At 43.1% G+C, this 20,284-nt stretch overlaps 1 protein-coding gene across 29 annotated transcripts in view; it reads right to left on the reverse strand.

Moving 5' to 3' along the window:
* Positions 1 to 20,284, reverse strand: part of CLASP1 (cytoplasmic linker associated protein 1) — a 263,544-nt gene that overhangs the window by 167,389 nt on the left and 75,871 nt on the right. For 27 of the 29 annotated variants that reach the window (XM_034785912.1, XM_034785914.1, XM_034785910.1 and 24 more), the window contains exons 7-8: positions 16,155 to 16,252; positions 11,429 to 11,496 (exon numbers count right to left, since the gene is read on the reverse strand). In XM_034785912.1, coding sequence (XP_034641803.1) covers positions 11,429 to 11,496; positions 16,155 to 16,252 — 166 coding nt within the window. Of the gene's footprint in view, positions 1 to 2,153; positions 2,354 to 4,412; positions 4,610 to 11,428; positions 11,497 to 16,154; positions 16,253 to 20,284 lie in introns of those variants that run through there. The other 2 variants (XM_034785941.1, XM_034785938.1) reach the window with 2 other exon arrangements.

The raw sequence follows: 20,284 nt of genomic DNA on the forward strand, positions 1-20,284 counted from the left end.
TAGGAAATGTCATTGGAATTAATGCTGTACCAGCCCTGGCCCTAATTCTTCCTGACAAGAGATCTAGAAGGAGGCAGGCAGGGGAGTGGAGAAGATACCAGGTGGCTGGTCCAAAACTGGCATGATGAACAGTGTCTGTTTTTCTATGATCACCACAAACCTCAGAGTGGGACAAAAAGAAAAGGGCAGGAGAAAAGAGACCTGACCCAAAGAAATAGTAACACTGCTGCATGTGCCTCCCCTCTCTCAGTATCACCAGCTTCCACTAAGAGGTATGGTGTGTTTGCAGGTCCCACTGGAGTGTTAGTTTACATCATTCTATATGGATTCCATTACCTGGTTGGCATAATGGTCACCTGGTATGCTTAACATTTAATAAATTCCCTATATTCCCTTTTTTTTTTTTTTTTTTTACATTTCAATATCACTTGAAAGCAGGCTGTATAAGATTCAAGAAATGGTGTTCATGATATTACATATTCCCTTTTGATACGCATTCCCTGTCTCATGTGTCCCTTACCACATCCACTGAGCAGCCTCACATCACCAAGGAAAGTTCCTTTAATACAGGGGGTATTTGCATACTAAAGGGTCTATTCATCTCTAGGTGTGCAAGAAATTTATGGTTCCAAACTCCATCAACGTTAATGGGAGTTTTGAGCATTAATTTTTCTTTCACTGAGAGAACAGGCCTCACCGGTTTACACTGAAGGATGGCCTCAAAGTATTTTAAAGTATGTTAACTTTGTCCTTTTATATTTGCCAGTCAAGACCACCGAAAAATCTGACAAGAGGCCCTTAGCAATTAACGGGAAGTCAGAGAAGTGCTGGGTCCAGAGGACAGGAGGAAGAGGAGTCCTCTCTCTTTCTGTTTTTCAAGGTAGTGCTAAATAACCCATTAAAAATAAAGTTCAACACAAATATAAATACAACCAACAACAGGGACCCTATTTGAACAGCTAAAGGCAAACACTGCCTTTCTCTCCTTAATAATACTTAACCTACAGAACAAGGTTCGTCTTCAAAGGACAGTAACTCCTCACTTAACGTCCTCCTGCTTAACGTTGTTTCGATGTTACGTCCCTGCTCCATTAGGGAACAGGCTCGTTTAAAGTTGTGCAATGCTCCCTTATAACGTCCTTTGGCTGCCTGCTCTGTCCACTGCTTATAAGATTCTCTGGAAGAGCAGCGACTTTACAAGGGAGCATTGCACAACTTCTTCTTCTCCGCCTCCTCCCCCTCCCTCCCAGCGCTTCCCCCACCGCCAAACAGCTGTTAGGACTTTCTCGGAGGGAGGGGGAAGAGCGGGGATGCAGCATGCTCGGGGAAGGAGGCCGCGGAGGTGGGGTGAGGGGAGCTTTTGCTGCCGGTGGGTGCAAAGCACCTGTTAATTTTTCACTGTCAACAGAGACTGAACTCTGCCAGCATTCAGGAGGCTGGAAGGGAGGGGGGAAGAGCTTCACAAACATCATTGCTGAGTATAGTATTAAATTGTTTGTTTAAAACTTATACCTGTATTAAATTACCGGTTAAATTTTTTTTTTTACTGTTTATATATATACTGCTTTTTGGCAAAAAAAAATTTCCTTGGACTCTAACACCCCCCCCCCCCCTTACATTAAATCTTATGGGAAAATTGGATTCGTTTAACATCGTTTCGCTTAAAGTCACATTTTTCAGGAACATAACTACAACATTAAGTGAGGAGTTACTGTAGATTCCAAACATTCAGTAGTCAGTCTTCGCTGCACCGGCTGGGATAGGAAAACATTAATCCCACTTTACAGGTGAGGGAATGGAGGCCTAGAGGCCAAGTGACTTGTCCAAAGTGACAGAGCGCAGATTAAAACTCAAGAACTCACAGACCTGTGCTTAAGCCATTAGACCACATTGCGCTAAACTCACCTCCCTAAGGGCTGAAGTGAATATTGCACAATTGCCCCCAGAACCTCCCCAATGGAGAGTTTCACAGGCAGATGAAGGTTGCCTTGATTTTTTCTATGACCACAAAATGGATTGCAGGGGGAGAGGAGAACCAATGCCTGCCCAGCCAATGGCCCCCTGGCCCAACCCTTCCCCACAGGGGATCCTGGTCTTTCAAAGAGGTCCCAGAAATGGGGAGAATAAGCACTATGGAAGCAGCTCAGACTCACCCTTCCACGTGAGAAGGGCTAGAGGCAGAGGGTCCCTTCTCAAGATCTCAAGGGGACCACTGGGGTCCATAGCTCTTTGGGTTCCATCCAGAAGAAAGATGCCATAAGAATAGAAGATACCACCAGTCATTTTTCTTCTAACATTTTATATTTACACATTTCATAATATCAATGATGACCTCAAGGTCAGACGTTTCCTGACACCAGGGCCGGTTCCAGGCACCAGCTGAGCAAGCTGGTGCTTGGGGCGGCAGATTGTTCGAGGAGGCATTCTGCCCAATCCTAGGGCGGCACGGCTGCATTTTTTTTTGTTCCGCTCTGGCCGCCCTGTAGGGGGCGGTGGCGCGGAGGATCGGAGCGCCCTGCAGGGCAGTCCTCTTCCTTCCCTCCCCGCCGACCGGAGCGGAGCCCTCGCAGCAGGCAGCAGGAGGCGGCGCAACGGGAGGGGCCACGTGGCAGCGCCCCTGCTGTAGCCCTGGCCGCCCCCTTCTCTCGCTCTCCCGCCCGCTCCCTCCCCCTCCCCAGCTGGTCCCCCTGCACCCGTGCCACAGGTGTGGTTTTTTTGTTTTTTTTTGCTTTGCCGTTCTGGCTGCCCCGTTTTTTGGTTTTTTGGTTTTTTTTTGCTTGGGACGGCCAAAAAGCCAGAGTCAGCCCTGCCTGACACATTAGACCAGCTGGACTAAGTCCCCCCAGGCCCTCAACTCCATCAGCTGGTCATTAAAAGCCAGAGAATCCCCAGCCTGAAGAGATCATTCATGCTTAATTAATAACAATAAACATATGTTTACTTTATACAAGAAACAGAGCATGTCCATTTCTCCAGTACATTAAATCCATCCAAACAGGGAGATTCCATGTTTAGAAAATACTATATGAAGTGTCATTCTCAGATCTCTGCTATCTAATCAAAATGAAAGGAACTTGGGTAGTGAAAGGACAACTTCACACAGTATAGCAAAGATTAATAGCCATGCTCTACTGTGAGAGGGAATGTGGTCTAGTGGTTAGCATAAAGACTTGCATCCTCAGGTTTCTGAGACTCTATTCTCAGCTCCATCACCAACTTGCTGGGTGATCAAAGACAAGTCACTTCACATTCCTTTACCTCCTCTTTCCCCTCTGAAAACTTGTATAACAATGTCAACTTATCTAACAGGTATGTTATGGGATTGTAGTAGTATTCTAAAAGGGCTAGGAGATCCTTGGATGAAATGAGCTATAGAAACGCAAAATATTATCTGTAATATCAATCTTACCTCATTTAATGAACACAGGTGGTTTATACCTTCTAAACCATTACATTAAAAACCTGTCAGTAAGATCATACAGCAAGAGGAAAAACGTCAGTATACAGCCACGTTCTATTCAGCACATCAGATACCAGCAATCACATGTAAACTTCTCTCATATTTAATCTGTTAAAAACAAGCATCACCTTTTGTCTCACAAGAGAGAGCCATGCTCCAATAAATTTTTCAACAGAAAAACAAGTGGATTGGTATGGTGAAGGGGGGAGAGAGAACAGTTTTACCAAGATGGCTAACATAAATGGGTCCTCTCGAATACTGAAATGAAAACACAGGATTAGAATGCATCATGAAAAGACGTGTAAGCACGGACACATATCCTGAAAATTAATACTCCACAGTCAAATAGATCATTATGTTCCTCTGCCTAATTATCTCCCTATTCCTCACTGTTTCTGACTTCAATAGACAACCTTTCTGCTATAGAACCTTAGCCAAAAAAAACAAACTAAATTATAGAAAAGCCAATGACGTCTCCATTCAGTCTATTTCTTTAGCTGCATTTCAGTGTTAATGTACAAATGATCTGGGACCGTCTCCATACTTAAAATTATCTTCCTTAGCTGATACAGCAAACATCTTACTGATAAGAAACAAAAGCATCAACAAATATTCAAACATATCACACGAATTATGAACAACTGTTAAAAATTCCACCAGTCATTTCCCTCTCTCACTAGGTGTTTTTCTCTTAGATATATGTTCTCCGTCCACTCCTGTTCAATTTATCTGCATTTAGACATAACTGATGCAAGTCTCAGTCATGTTTGATGTTTATATGCTACTATGCTTATAGCCTATTTTTTAAAGTTTCTTTATTGTACTAACGTCTCAATAATAAAATTGATTGGTTTATTTTCGAAGGTTAAAAAGAAATGAAAATACAAACAGATTCACAGGCATAAATGACAATTTCCATGCTTTTTGCTCGTTCGTTAAGCAGAATGCCTACCTTTCCCAGTAGTCATAATCTGCAGTGATCCTGAGATGCTAAAAAAGAGCACAGTGCTCTAAAAGCAGCCCTACAGTACATCTCTCAGTAACTTAAGCACCAGTAAACTCTCCACCCTCCCAAACGGCTTCTCAGTGTGACCTAGCACAGACGACAACTGCTACCCCTATTCCAAAATAAAAGCCTACTCTGCACTCAGCTGAGCAACATTTGTCCTCCCGGGACTGTTCCTTCACTTCCCAATTTATTTTAAAAGTGTCATGACATCAGAACAGGATCCAGTAGGATGTTTGTCAAAAAGAAAATCCAGGTCACTTCTGCCCACTTCTCTGATTGTTTTCTAGGAAACTCGCAGAGCTAATCTGAGGGATCCATTTATGTCTTGTATACCATGCTCAACACTGTGTTGTTGTTATTATTATTAGCTATCTGTACCACCTAGGAGCCGTAGTCCTGGACCAGGACAGCACTGTTTTATCAGAGCACCTTATACATTCAAAAGGGCATGACAAGGACCTTCATTGTCTTCTACATGCCTCAGAGGTAGGAGTCTATTTCTTTTCTCTCCTTTTTCAAGCGAATGCTCGGTCAATTAAATGAATTTTTCTTTTCATCACCAAGGCAGCGAGATTCATAGAACACAAACCCGAATGGACAATTAAGCATGCAATGAAGTGTGAATCCAGAAAAACACAATGTGTTTGCTAGTTCAATCCTCTTGAGACATTACAAAAAGCATCCCTTTCAATTTTGTAATTTCCTTGTTTGTAAGTGGCTTGCTACACACACAACATCACAGCTGCAGAAACACTGCAGCACAGAAAATCTTCCCCTATCATGTCAAAATAGCATACTTGCTATAGTCTATAACTGGAATGGCAGAGGAAAGTCTAGAAAATTACTAGTTTTCACCTAATCACTTCCACATTCTCAAGATCATTATAAACAAACTGAGAAACAAAACAGGATTAATGCAAAGTGTAGTATGGCCACATTAGACTAAACATCCCCTTCACTGTAAATAACACTTAAGAGTATCCAAGAGTAAAATTCATCTTTCTTCTCAGGCCTTTGGCTGGGATGGGTTTATTGTGATCGCTATCAGTGGTGTTGATTTATTATTAATAAATTATACTATTTTTCTTTGAAGGGGGATTAAGCAGGCCATTATTATTATATGATGAATGTCTGTGTGTGTAGTGGGCCCCATTCTAAACAGAAATCAATAAGCAGCCGCTTGAGATGTGTGTTTTTAGTATAAAGTACTCAAAGCTGCTATGCTAAGGGAAAGCTATGTGGTAAACAATTCATGTCACAAAAGTATGAATCCAAATCCTCAGAGTTTTTTTTAGCCCCATCCTTACAGGTAAAATTCCCTTCAAAATCCATGAGGACTTTGCCTGAATAAGGAGCAAGGTTCACACTGACCCCATGGCAAACTGTCGAAAGGCCACATACGTTTTTCTTGCATACCCCACTTATTGGTTAAAAGGGATTCCCCTCGTTCTGCACAGAGACAGGCGCCATCCTGCAGGGATGGGTGCTGCTCTGCTAGCCCCCCTTCTCCTTGCAGTAGCCACACTGATCCTGGCTGCTCAGAGCTTCCAGCTATCAGACCTCCCACCTGGATTTCCACCGCCTCAACTTCACCTCCATGAAGTGCCCAATCCAAGCAGAGAATCCCGTTGGGGATAAGGAGAGGAGAATATCTGGGCATCCACCCACCCCCCAGTCACACAAGAAAAGGGGTTATCCTCTACGCATGGACCACTGTGGAACTATCTGGTCCAGAGGATGACTTCAAGATTTGGTGTATGGAATTTAGATATAAAACATAGTGTTTAATGGCAAACAATATCAGATTGGAATTTTGTAATGATCAGTGGGATTAAAAATTATGTATCAGAGACTTTGTTTACCAATAGTTTTGTTCGCTCAGGATACGATTGTCATTTCCAATCCGTCTACTTTTCTGAATAGGAGAAAATGACTACATTGTAATATTGCTCATTAACCTTTAGTTACTGCTTGATCGTGTGCTTAACCTGATCCTTTCTGAAACTTGAATTTAGAACTCTGTGTAGTTAGAGCTTGAGCCAAAGCCCACTGCAGTCAATGGAAAAACACTGATTTCAACAAGCCCTCCTAGGCCTAAATACAGGAAAAGCAGAACAGTGGGGATTTCTGAGAGTAAATTAAATCTACATTTATGTCCAAGGGCCTCCCTCCATACCACATCCAATTAAAGACCATCATGTGATGCCATATGAAGACGGCAACTGACTAGGCCTGCAATTATTGGCTCTTTCATGCTGAAAATCTATTTCTCCCAGGGATACAAGTCTATCTGCATAATTAGCAAAGGCAGTTACACAAAAATAATTAGCTTGTTGAAAGCCAAAAAGGGGAAAAAACTGTAATTTTTGCCTCAAGAGGTTGACTAATTATATGTAAAAAACAAAACAGATACATCAAGAATCATCGAGAAATCCAACGTTCACCTTAGCTCCATTTTCTGGCTGTAAGGCTTTCTGGTAACCTAGCAACATACTTACAAAGATGAAATCCTCTCCTCTGTCTGCTATATAAATGAAATCCACTTCAAATTACTATTCGGACCTTCCCCCCCACACATACACAACTGTTGTTTTATTCATAATACTATTAAGTCTTAAGGCAAAGTCCAGATTCACAGGGAACAATATGAAGTGTTTCTCAACATCAATTTGAGGAAACTGTGATGAACCATGGTGTAAAAAAAATGCTGGAATTGTTATTTGGAAAAATATACAATGGCTCAAATTCTGATCACGGTTACACCGGTGTAAATCCACTGGCTGCCGTAGTATTTCTCTAGATTTATATCAGCGTTACTGATAGCAGAACATATCCCATTATTTTGATCAGTGTTACTCGTAAACTGAATGTCTCACTATTCAGACCAAAAAATATTGCTTATCCTCTGTTATGAAATGCTGTTTGTTCAAGACAGTCCTAAATGACTTACAGCGCACTTCCCAAAAAGTACTCTCAATATACATAAACTCTCACTCTAGCTGCTGGTTTCTTTTACATAAACATCGGTGATCTGATAAATACATCTATATCCAAGTCAGTACACTTTGAGAGCTAAAAGATCAGTTTCAGTTATAGTTTTCCGTTGTCTGATTATCTTGGTACATACCACTTTCAGTGAAAACAATCATTTATTTTCTGCCTGCTTAATTCCCCTGCACATCAGCCATTTCTGAACCCTGTCATAGTTAGCACAGGTCAGTGCTCCTGGGTGGCCAGGACTCTATTAGGAACTGCCCCGTTTGCCAAAAGTACGCTCACAGCTCCACCAAGGAAGCCTCGGGCATGGTTTCAAAACATGGTTCTAACATGTGTGGACATAGGGGTAACTTCATTTGTTCTCACCTGTCTTATAACCATGCTAGAGGGCCATGCTCTAACCCTGAACAATAGCAAGGCTAAAACAGTGGGTGAAATCTTGGCCCCACTAAAATCAATAGGAATTCTGCCACTGACTTTAGTGTTGCCAGCATTTCATCAATAGTTTTCTAACATGATCATCACAGGAATTTTCTGTCTAGACACATCAACATAAACCACATTATAACATGCTTTGGGCACAGTGATGTTTAAACATGATGATTTCTGTAGTGAAGACAGGGACTTACTGTCTTCAAAAATGGCATTTAATCCTGTTTACAGGAATCTGTATAGAACAGTGGTTTTCAACCTTTTTTTATTTGCAGGCCCCTAAAAAATTTCTACTGGAGGTGCGGATGATTTGGAAATCTTAGGCATCATCTGCAGACTGCCAGGAGCCATGGAGCACAGGTTGAAAACTACTAGTGTAGAGAAAGGCTGAGGCTTTATCTACATGGAGCTGTTTCCCTATGACACGGCTGTAGCATCCTGGGGGCTAATACTAGTGCAGACAAGCCACAGGTCTGGGCTAACTCTAGTACTGTTGGAGCTGCATCAGCCCCACCATTATCCTGCTCAGATAATTGTGCATTTAAACTGCTGCCAGCTGACCTACACTCCCACACTCCCACTACTGCAAGAGGAGAAACGCAGTGCAGACACAGCCTAAAAGGAGCAGTCTTCATGCTAATAAGGTAGAGAGCCTGGCAATAAGCACTGCCATCTGCCAAACTCCAAAAGGGATCAGCAGATTCATGAAGCTGTTTCCTGTGAAAAGCTAAGCTTTGGGGTGCACATTATTTATTACCTTTCCCGTAAACTCTGGTGGATGTTGATAGTATCTCCTTTGGTCTAAAAGCAGGGATAAAACAGAACCTCTCTGGACAACAAGTCTGTCTTTAGGCCACAATGAAATGTGCAATCAAGGCTGAAGACAAGTCACATTTACTGTCTAATACCATCGCTGGAGGGCATCATCTGAACATAAAGATTTATTGCACCAAGTTTGTTCATACATTGGATAGAGAGAGGAAAGGAGGAGGCTGGGGGTGTGGTAGTCAGGCAGAGGGGATGAATCTGCCTACAACACCAAGGGAAATTGAAAAGTCTGAGAATTTTCTTCTCAGTTAACTCACCACACTCTCTCACACACAGGTGTTTTGCTTATACCTATGAATAGTTATGCTTCTATTAAAAAACAGCAAAACATATTTAAAGTGGTGTTTTAAAAAAAATCAAGAAAATAATATATTGTGTATGTTTAGTGAATCAGGACAAGGTGACTTTCAATAAGTCAAGAACAGTTATTTAGAAAAGACCCATCTCTCTTCCTCCAGTTATCTATTTCATGATACTTTCACAGTTTTGGAGCCTGTAACCATGGTACCTGAGGCACCTGTGAGACTACACAAAGCACTGAGATGTTAAAAAATGTCCTGGGGGCTAGAGAAATCTCCTAAGGGCCTGGGGTTAGGCAGGTTAAGGAGCTGATACCCTTCTCAGTTATAGCCAGTGTATAATAATTATACAGCTAAAGTCTTGCTCTTGAAATCTGAAACGACTCCCCTTTTTCTACTCTCCAGCAAAACGTATTCTTAATGGTGACCTTTCCTTGAATACAAACTATTGTCCTAGCCATATAGGCTTGTGATCCATCTGATTTTCCTCCAGAACTGCCCTCACATTATTCAGATAATCCACTTGCAAGTTGAGCTTGTGGCATGTTAATAGGTTCCAAGGCAGCTTCCAATGACAATGAATCATCACCACCTCACATCATTTCAGTGCAGTGGGGCTCTATTGACCAAATGTGGTAACATGACATCACTACACCATGATGCACAAGTATGTCCCATCAAACTCCAACAAGTGCCAGTACTACATATGACATAACCAGCTGAACTCCTTTTAAGGAGAACCTGTCTTAGATACATCCAGAGTCCACATTAGCATCTCTCATTAAGACATAATGGACCACATTCATGGAAAAAGGGGTAAACAGTGAAATGGCAAAATTTGTAGTTGATACAAAACTACTCAAGATAATTAAGTCCCAAGCAGACTGCAAAGAGCTACAAAAGGACCTCTCAAAACTGGGTGACTGGGCAACAAAATGGCAGATGAATTTCAATGTTGATAAATGCAAAGTAACGCACACTGGAAAACATAATCCCAATTTTACATTTACAATGATGGGGTCTAAATTAGCTGTTACCACTCAAGAAAGATCTTGGCGTCATTGTGGATAGTTCTCTGAAAACATCCATTCAATGTGCAGCGGCAGTCAAAAAAGTGAACAGAATGTTGGGAATCATTAAGAAAGGGATAGATGATAAGACAGAAAATATCATATTGCCTCTATATAAATCCATGGTACGCCCACACCTTGAATACTGCGTGCAGATGTGGTCGCCTCATCTCAAAAAAGATATATTGGACTTGGAAAAGTTACAGAAAAGGGCAACAAAAACGATTAAGAGTATGGAACGGCTTCCGTATGAGGAGAGATTAATAAGACTGGGACTTTTCAGCTTGTGCTGACTAAGGGGGGGATATGATAGAGATCAATAAAATCATGATTGGTGTGGAGAAAATAAATAAGGAATTGTTATTTACACCTTCTCATAACACAAGCACCAGGGGTCACCAAATGAAATTAATAGGCAGCAGGTTTAAAAAAAAAAAAAAGGAAGTATTTTTTCACATAATGCACAGTCAGTTTGTGGAACTCTTTGCCAGAGGATGTTGTGAAGGCCAAGACTATAACAGGGTTCAAAAAAGAACTAGATAAATGGCTATTAGTCAGGATGGACAGGGATGGTGTCCCTAGCCTCTGTTTGCCAGAAGCTGGGAATGGGCGACAGAGAATGGATCATTTGTTGATTACCTGTTCTGCTCATTCCCTTTGGGGCACCTGGCTTTGGCCACTGTTGGAAGACAGGATACTGGGCTAAATGGACCTTTGGTCTGACCCAGTATGGCCGCCCTTATTTTCTTTGTCTAACTTCATTGACATCAATTAAGTTAGAATCATAGAATATCAGGGTTGGAAGGGACCTCAGGAGGTCACCTAGTCCAACCCCCTGCTCAAAGCAGGACCAATTCCCAACTAAATCATCCTAGTCAGGGCTTTGTCAAGCCGGGCCTTAAAAACCTCCAAGGAAGGATCGGGGTGAATTCAGCCCAACTTGTCCTGGTCATTCAATAGATTGAACTAAATTTAGAGTAACTTGGTGAACCATTGCAGTGTTTGATAAAGGTGTAAATTGTTCCTTCCCACTTCTCGATATAGACAAGAACATTGGTTCTCAGTTACATTATTCTGAACAACAAAAAACATCCTTTATGGTGAAGACACTTCAGATTCTCCTCCACTGTAAACAAACACAATTTCCCCCATATTCAGCTTAGTGTTTTATCCCACTCCATCACACACTGAAGTGCATGAACTAGACTTCACCATTCCCAGATGTACAGGAAAAAATATAACATTTTGGAATGAGCCACACAACTTATTTTATGAATTTCCCCAACACTGATAATTCACAAAAAAATGGAGACCATCACAGTATTCTACTTACCACCTGCACCCTGGATCATGTTTCCAGATTTTTGGACCTCATCGAATTTTGTAAAAATTACATTCAACCTGTTTGAAAGTTAAAGAAAATGCATTACATAATGAGTAACCAAAGTGAATTACTGTAGCCCCTGTAACTTAGAGTGCTAATTAAGGGACCAATTCTGCTCCCACTGAAGTCAATGGGACTTTCACCATTGACTTCTATGAGAACAAGATGAGGACCTAAACTATTTTATGTATCACATATAGATACAATATTTGATTATTAATAAACAAAGAGGAAACAGAGAAAAGACAGAGACACCAGGTGACATATTATAGGCAGGACTGGCAGCACCGCTATTATTAAGGTTGCCATTCCCATTACAAAACCCAGTTTCCTGTTGCTTGTGACTTTGCTGTACTTTAACCATTTGCAGAATTGTTAATAAAGGAGAAGTCTTGGGTTTTAAAGAACATTCTTGTTTGGCCGTGACATTTCTTTTCTGTTCGTGCCTTGTTTTCACCTGAGCATTTCCACTGCAGCAGGAAATCTTTAGCCCAGCACAATATGCCAGCCTATGGAGTTTAGTCCTCAGAGAGATTGTGGCAGACCTTTATGAGGGTGCACACGGAGGCAGGGGGACATACTGCAGCCTAGACAGCCCCCACCCCCACCCCACTGCCCCACATACCAGATCTTGATGAAACAATTCCTTCCCAAGCTTCCCTTGGGGTAATGCAGCTCCACACCACCCCTGCTTGGCCCAAGGGCTAATTGACACAACCTGACCTTTAATATCTAAAACATTCTACACCAAGCAAAACCAAAAAACTTCTCACTCTGCCAAACATTCATTGCACATAACACACACACGCTGTAAGCTTGAAAGCAAAGCACAAAACAATTCATTGCAACTCATATTAGCCCATTTTATAGACATGGAAGTTGAGGCTGTGAGGTTAAGAGACAATAATATAAATCATAATGATCCCTGATGGGCTGCAAAAAGTTCCTTGTTACCTTGTTCTGGAGTCTTAGACTGTGCACGTTGTAATGGTCAAAGTGTCAACAGTCCCTCTTCTATCAATGAGCATGCTAACAACATCCTGAGTCCTATGACAGCCTGCCCTTGGAAAACAAGGGGAACCATATCTTGTGACAGCTAAGACCACATTGGCCCTTTGCCAGGAGCCACAGCACATCATCAACATTTATCAGACTTATTTAAAAAAAATCAGATCTGAATGCACTTCTCCAGAATCTTTGCTAGTACTTATTCCATCCTTGGCAATGACTAGAAGATACTTAGTGTCTGAAATCCCCACCAATGAAAATCTAAACAAATCACAGGACCAGGACAGAGAAAGATCAGACTTCAGCTCAAACCTATCTATCTGTGGGTCTCTGCTAACTGAACTGTATCTTCTCATGCCCACCTTTAAGACTCGGCCTGCGTTTGTTCTTACTTCCACCTACCCACCTTCTCATGCCCCTCACCCCTCCACCTCTGCTCGCCTAATCACTCCCTCTGTCTTCTCCACCCATCTCAGCTCTGACTTATTATGCTTCCCCAAAGCTTACATCCGCTTCCTGCTTCCCCTGCACTACACACACATACACTCCCTTCCCGTTCCTCTTTCATACGCCTCCTTCGGATCCACTTCTTTCTCAAAGACTTCCGGCAATCATCTCCTCTCTATGTCTCTTTACTGCTTGGTCTGATCTATGGAACCCTATATTCCACTGATCTAAGCCAGGGCCTTATCCTGTGTGGTGCACCCTGTAAGCACCCTGAGTGGAGGAAGTTCCTATACTCAGCATTTAGCCCCATTGGACAGATTTTCAAAGGAGCTCTGGATATTTTCATGTTTTTCAATTTGAATGAAAATAGTGTCCCAAATTCTCCAGGGGGTTGCACTAGCATAAATGATAGGAGTAGTTAGCCCATGGAGCTTTTACACATATTTAAATGTTCCCCTGTGAAGGTGGGAACCAGAAAGTGAAACTGACACCTTTCAATCTGAACGAGGAGCAAAAAGTAAACAAATTGCATACACTGACTTCATACTTCCCATGAGTTTAAATCTGAAGGGACAATTATGTCATTTAGTCTGACCTCCTGCATACAACAGGCCTTCAAATTTTACACAGTGATTCCTATATCAAGCCCAATAACTTGTGGTTTTTCTAAACCGGAATTTTATTTCAGTTTTCAAAAATACCGTAATCTAAGATATCGTTATGCAAACAAGACTAATACATGCAAAACTGTTTGGTTTAAATAGACAGTGTTGCAAGTCACTCACAACGATATTGCATCTCCCAATATTTGCTGTTTTTCTTAAAGCCACAGCTCTTGGAAGAAGTGATTATGTGAGGATCTCAGCTTCCATTTAAAACAGAAGTCAGTTTCTAGCCCTTATGGTTGTAGAGAAAAATCTTGAAAATATGGCCCAACTGAACCTTAAAGGTTCAAACACCAGGAGGTAAATATAAAGAGACCAACATGTATAATTTTTTTAAAGATCTCACAATTGTTGAGTATATGGTTTTTATCCTGCCAATCTCCTTTTAACTGTGTGTCCATTTACCAGTCTGAACTGGCTGCTCCTAAGGCCAGAAGGGACCATTATGATCATCTAGTCTGACCTGAGGTATAACCCAGGCTATAAAACTTCCCCAAAATAATTCCTAGAGCAGATCTTTTAGAAAAACATCCACTCTTGATCTAAAAATTGTCAGTAACGGAGAATCCACTGCGACCCTTGGTAAACTGTTCCAATGGTTAATTATTCTCACTGTTAAAAATTTACATCTTATTGAACACTTCTGCCTTTTCTGCATTATTATTGATAATTCTATCATTTCCATCTAGCAAAGAACCCATACCATTACCAGGTTTCTTTTTGTTCTTAATATATTTAATATACATGCAAGACCTATGGAGTCCAGGAGGCAGTAACCAAGCAGAATGTTGCAACATAAACACATTACCTTTGAATTACAAGAAACCCACGGATCACTTCCTGCACAGGTCCAGTAACACCCCAACCACACCAAGAAATCTGTTATCTATACCCAGGCATTCAGATTCTTCAGAATATGCTCCCGGGAGAAAGTCTGGGATACACACCTTAACACACTCAAAACCAACTTCACAAAACAAGGACACGCCAGAGAAGTAGATCGCATCATGGAACGGGCCACCCAAATACCCCAAGAAAACCTACCTCAATACAGAAATAAAACCCCTCTGACCACGCACCCCTAGCTGTCACCAACCATCTCACACTGGAACCTATATAGGATATCATCAAACAACTACATTCTGAGATAAATCTTTTCTGAACACCCTCTCCTGGCCTTCAAACAACCCCCCACCCTCTCCAAGCTCATCATCAGAAGCAAACTTCCCACAGACCAGGACACACCAAGTCAAAGAGGCACCAGACCCTGTCAGAACAACAGATGCAAAACCTGTAGACATATCTCCACTGCTTCAATGGTCAATACCACCCCACAACATGCATTTCAAGAGCCATGGGTCCTATACATGCCTATCTCCACACTCATCCAGTGCACTAAATGCCCCACTAGCAACTATATGGATGAAACCAGACAATCCCTACATTCTCAAATGAACTCACACAGGGAAAATAATAAAAGACAAACAAAACCACCCAAGTACCTGTGGGTGAACACTTTTCGTTAAGCGATCACTCTATATCTGACCTCATCCTCAAAGGAAACCTGCACAACTCTTTCAAAAGACAAGCCTGGGACCTTAAATTCATAACTTTGCTAGACACTAAAAATCATGAACTGAATAGAGACACTGGATTTATGGCTTATTACAACAATCAGTAACCTACTAACAAACCTTGCTCAGTTGCCACCCCCTCCCCTTTCTTTCCGCCCGATGACTGGAGAGGTGTTAGCGAGCCACTTCACCTTTAATGGTCCCTTGAAATATTAACTACTTATGCTAAACAATCTGTTCCACCTCGTATTTAGCAGTGACACACGGAGTTAGTTTCCGAGGCCTGAAAAAGAGCTCTGTGCAAGATCCAAAGATTGTCTCTGGGTGTGTCTATGCAGCAGCTAGACACCCACGGCCAGCCTGTGCCTGCGGACTCAGGCTCGCAGAGCTCCAGCTGCGGGGCTGTTTCACTGCTGTGTAGACATCTGGGCTCCGGCTGGAGCCCAGGCTCTAGGACCCTGTGAGGTGAGAGGGTCCCAAAGCTCAGGCTCCAGCCTGAGCCCACAAGTCTACACAACAGTGAAAGTGTCCCAGAGCCTGAGCCCCACAAGCCCAAGTTGGCTGGCACGGGCCAGCTGTGCATTTTTCTTTGTTGTGTAGACGTATCCTCCCTCACCAACACAAGCTGGTCCAATAAAAGATATTACCTCACCCACCTTGTCTCTCTAATGTCCTGGGACCGACACGGCATACATTTGAGAGTTACATTTTCTAGGACTTATGTGATATTTTTTAAAATACTTTCCACAGATGCTATGGCCCCAATCCTGCGAACACTTACGTATGTGCTTAACTTTCTGCAGGTGAATAGTCCCTATCAGCTTTACTCCATTGAGTAAAGTTAAGTGCATGCAAAGTGTTTGCAGGATCGGAGCCTAAGGGCCCAATCCCACAAAAAGACTCGCATGCATAGTCCCTAAATGCAGCAATAATGAAAAAAGAAACCAAGAAAGGCAGAAAGAATGGATATTCTTCACTCACCGAGACTGTGGTAATCCTTTTTTACTGAGATCTGCCCTTACACGTTCACCTACATGTCTGTAAATTTCCACTAGGCTGTTTATTGCTGCATCTCGAACCTAAATAGTAGAGAAGAGATTTAATAGAAATTAATCATCTTTTAATTTTTACTATTCTTTCCGAAGAGAAGCCAAAAAAGTAATATATCCGTTTCTCAGCCACAATGGCTCCCATGATTTTTTGCATAATAAATAATAGTAATAGTACTTATGTAGTGTTTTTCATCCATAGATCTCAGAGGTGATAAGTATCATTAGGCTCATTTCGCTAATGAGGAAACTGGGGCACAGCGTGCTGAAGTGACTTGCCCAAGGGCAGACAGCAAGTCAGTGGCAGAGCTCTCCAGCCTCTGTGCATGCAGTAAATCGGCTCAGCCTTATAAAATTCCACTCACCCATTCATCTAGGATGGGTACATTTTTTGAAGGCTAAACATAATATTCTTTTTTTCTTCTTTATGACCATTGTGGTAAAGGTGGATGAACAGATTTTGTAGATGTGTGCAAGTAGATCAACACAATGAGCTTGTAAGATGGCACTAAATCAGGAGAGGCACCTCTTTGCATTATACTTTTGTCTATGTTGATCTAATAGCATGAGGAAAGAAGTAATTTTGATATCAATTGCATAAAAGTCCTGCCATGTCAAGAAATCAGGCATGCTGAGTAACTGAAGTCCTTGACTTTCTGTGCTTAGATTCTGCAGAGACAGACCAATCTCCTAATGAAAAATAAAATGCCACAGAACTACCACTGCAAAATTGCCTTGGCTACAGGCTCCCTCCAGATCCGTGATATAGACGCAGACTATGTTACCCAGCAAGGAAAGAGTCACACTGCCGCAGACGTAGGTATAGACAGAGAACGCTAAGAGAATAACAAAACCCCTAGCATCTCTACTACAGAACAGATTTCAGTACAACATCAGTACCGCAGCAGATCAACTATACCAACAAACTAATCATGATTTTTACATGCTCTGGGCTGATATTGTTAATGCAAGGCAACTGATACCAGGGCAACAGGTGCCTCACAAACACCAGGTGGATAGTCGAATCTCGGCACAGCTAGGGTAAATGATTGACGTGGCTTCGTGGCAGAACATAAAGTAAGAACTTTGCATTTAAAGAAAGATATTTTCTGGTTTGCAAGAGATGTGCTCAGCAGCCAATTGAACTATATCGCCCCCCCGGCAATTGCATGGGCAGAAGAGACCTAAGCCCAGAACAGGGTAAGCCACTGCCCTCCATCAGGCTCTGCAGGTAGGGAGGGTGTGCTCTGGAAGATGCCTGCAATCCCTCCCTCCCTGCAAAGTTGCGGGGAAGAAATGCCCACCACTAGCATTAACTTGCCTACACTCCCCTCCCCAATGTCTGACACACACCCCACCCAAGGAGGGGGAGGTCCAGAGGCGGCAGCTGATGGGGGAACCCCTGGCCAGATAGCTGCAGAAGAAAAATTGCCAAGGAGACAACAGGCAGCATGTGGCACAGCACCTCAACTGCTGCTCACACACTTGTCTAGCTCTGTCCTCCCACTGCAGAGCTTTCCCCTAGCAGGGTCTCTGCTTTCTCCCAGACCCCTGAGTTCTGGCCCTCCTGCCCCAGGGGCTTTTAGTCATTTTCCTCTGCCTTAGTCAAGTTTTCTTTCCTTTCCTCTCTCCCTCATTCCATCTCTCCCACCGTACCGCCATTCACCTCTTTCCCCTCCTATTCTCCCCTCTCCTCCTACCTAACCCCATATTTCCCTCTCTCAGGCCCCAGCATCCCCTTTTCCCCCACATGCGGCCAGTTCAGTGCCCCCTTCCTGTTCTCCATTCCAGGCCGGGCTCTACTCAGCGCTTCTTCCCGCCATCCCCATGGCAACTGGCAGGTGAAGCACTATGCTGCAGCACCACCTATGGGGAGGGGAGGGCAGGAAGCAATCACAGGATTTCTCTGCCCCTGCAGCCTGAGCCCTGGCACAGAAGGTGGAGAGGACGAATGGCAGCCCTGTGCATGCTGAGGGGTGCCTCTCTGCCCTCTCTCCCCCAATTCCTTACTCAGCCGTCTGTCTGCCCCGTCAACTGCCGCTGTGTCTCCGGGCGCAACTGCCCCTCTCGCCAGGTTCTGGAACCAAGGCCAAACTCAGGCTCCTACTGGCCTTCAACATTCCACCAGAGCTTCCCTTTACACCTCGGACCAGTGGCTGATGGGAGCAGCTGCACTGGGCGGGCAGGCTGGAAATTCACAGGGCAATGGACTCTGCTCTCAGACTCCAAGATCCTCTAGGCCAAACAAAGTCACTGACCAAAGTCAGCAGAAGCTGGTGACATTCACCCCGTGTTTGGCCTTTGGCCAACAGAGGGCATTCCTTTAGAATCCTTGATCTTTTAATCTTCAACCCTTTGCTGCACTCCCCGGCAGGGTGCACTGGTAGAAAGGACTCTCGAGTACTTGACACGGTCACGGGCAGACTCTTATTCTGTCACACTCGGTTCCCTAACCAGTAGAGGACCATTGGTGTGGACTCCGAAAAGACCCTCACACTTAGTCCCCCTGCTCTGCTGCCAGGTTGTCAGCCATCTAAGGAACAAGGCCAGGAGATGGCCCAATGACAAGATGAAACTGATGTGGGAGACGAAGTTAGGAGGAATCTCCCATAACCATCCATTCAGTTGCAGAGACCCATTTAACCAGCCTGTACATAAAGGGATGCACCCAGTATGGTGTACAGGGGGTGTACGCCTTTCTGGTCAATTTAGGAGGTTATTTTAGACTCAATTAAAGATTGAGGAGCTGCAGCGATTGCTGAAGGACAGTGTACATGGAGTGGGACAGATCTCAGAACGAGATCAGAAGTGAAAGTCCTCTCTCTTTTTCTTGGACAAACCTTCTTTAATGGGTCACCATCTTTACATGTGCTGTAACAAGGAGCTAAAAACGAGGGAGAGCATGGGGCTCCTTTAGAACAAAGATTAAAAGAGTAAACATGACACAACCCAATCTATCTACATAGAGAATACCAAGGTCCAGCATCACATGCTATCAGCCTGAGTAAGACACAAGTTACCACACAAAGTAAAGCCACGGGTGAGTCGGCAGGATCATCCCAAGCCAACACACAGAAAGCAACCACATTACACTGCCCAGCATCCTGCCACATTCCTATTGGGGTAAGATGTTAGTGGGTTCATGAACACGCCAGCAATTCTGGGGCTTTCTTTGAGCCCTTTGACATTGTAGAGGTGGCAGGAGCGAGCTAAGACCCGACTAGCCCTTCAAACAAGAAAGCCTCACTGGTTCCCATTGCATGGAGCCGAAGAGAGGCCACTGATCCTGCTACAAACAAAGGAAGGTTGAGCAGATCTCGTCCCCTCAGCTGAAGATTTGATCACTGCTGCCTGTTCCCCTTAGAGGTAATGAGGGGATGAAGATTCCAGAGCAAGATTCTGAGGTAAACACTTTCACAGCTGGGAGAGGGGAGCAGGCGATGGGAGGCTGTAGTTGGCACAGGTGAAAGCATGGCTCTGAAGGGGTAGGTAAAAGAACACTGATGCTTCCTCTACAAAGTCACCATGAGAAACTTGTGCTTTCTGAGGAAAAGTCACTATAAAAAACCTACAGCCTAAGGTCCCAATCCTGCAAACATTTATTATTATTTATTACTTGTATTAATATAGTGCCTATGAGCCCCAGTCACGGACATAAGTTACTTTATGAGCCTGAGTAGTCCTCCTGAGTTTAATGGGATGACGTGTAAGGTTACTTGGATGTGAACATGTTTGTAGGATCGTGGCCTAAATAAATACTCATGGCATACAAGATGGGGTGACCATGGGGCAAACACAGGGATAAAACTTGGCTGTATCAATAGCGGCTTTTCTTTATTTATAACAACGCACTTTTTAAAATGCTTTTAAGTTCTTTATGTTAAAATCCTTTAGACTCTTTGTTCTCAATCAGAATAGTCTACATGCATATAACCAAACAGCCATATCAAGAGTTTACTGGGATAAGGGAAATTGCTAAACGATCACTCAAAAACAATGTTAGTTAAAAAAAAAAAAAAACCTCCGCTTGTAAAAACAAAACCCTCAACAATACAACTCGCA

The sequence above is a fragment of the Trachemys scripta genome, chromosome 11 (assembly GCF_013100865.1).
Source record: "Trachemys scripta elegans isolate TJP31775 chromosome 11, CAS_Tse_1.0, whole genome shotgun sequence".
Taxonomy (NCBI): Eukaryota; Metazoa; Chordata; order Testudines; family Emydidae; genus Trachemys; species Trachemys scripta.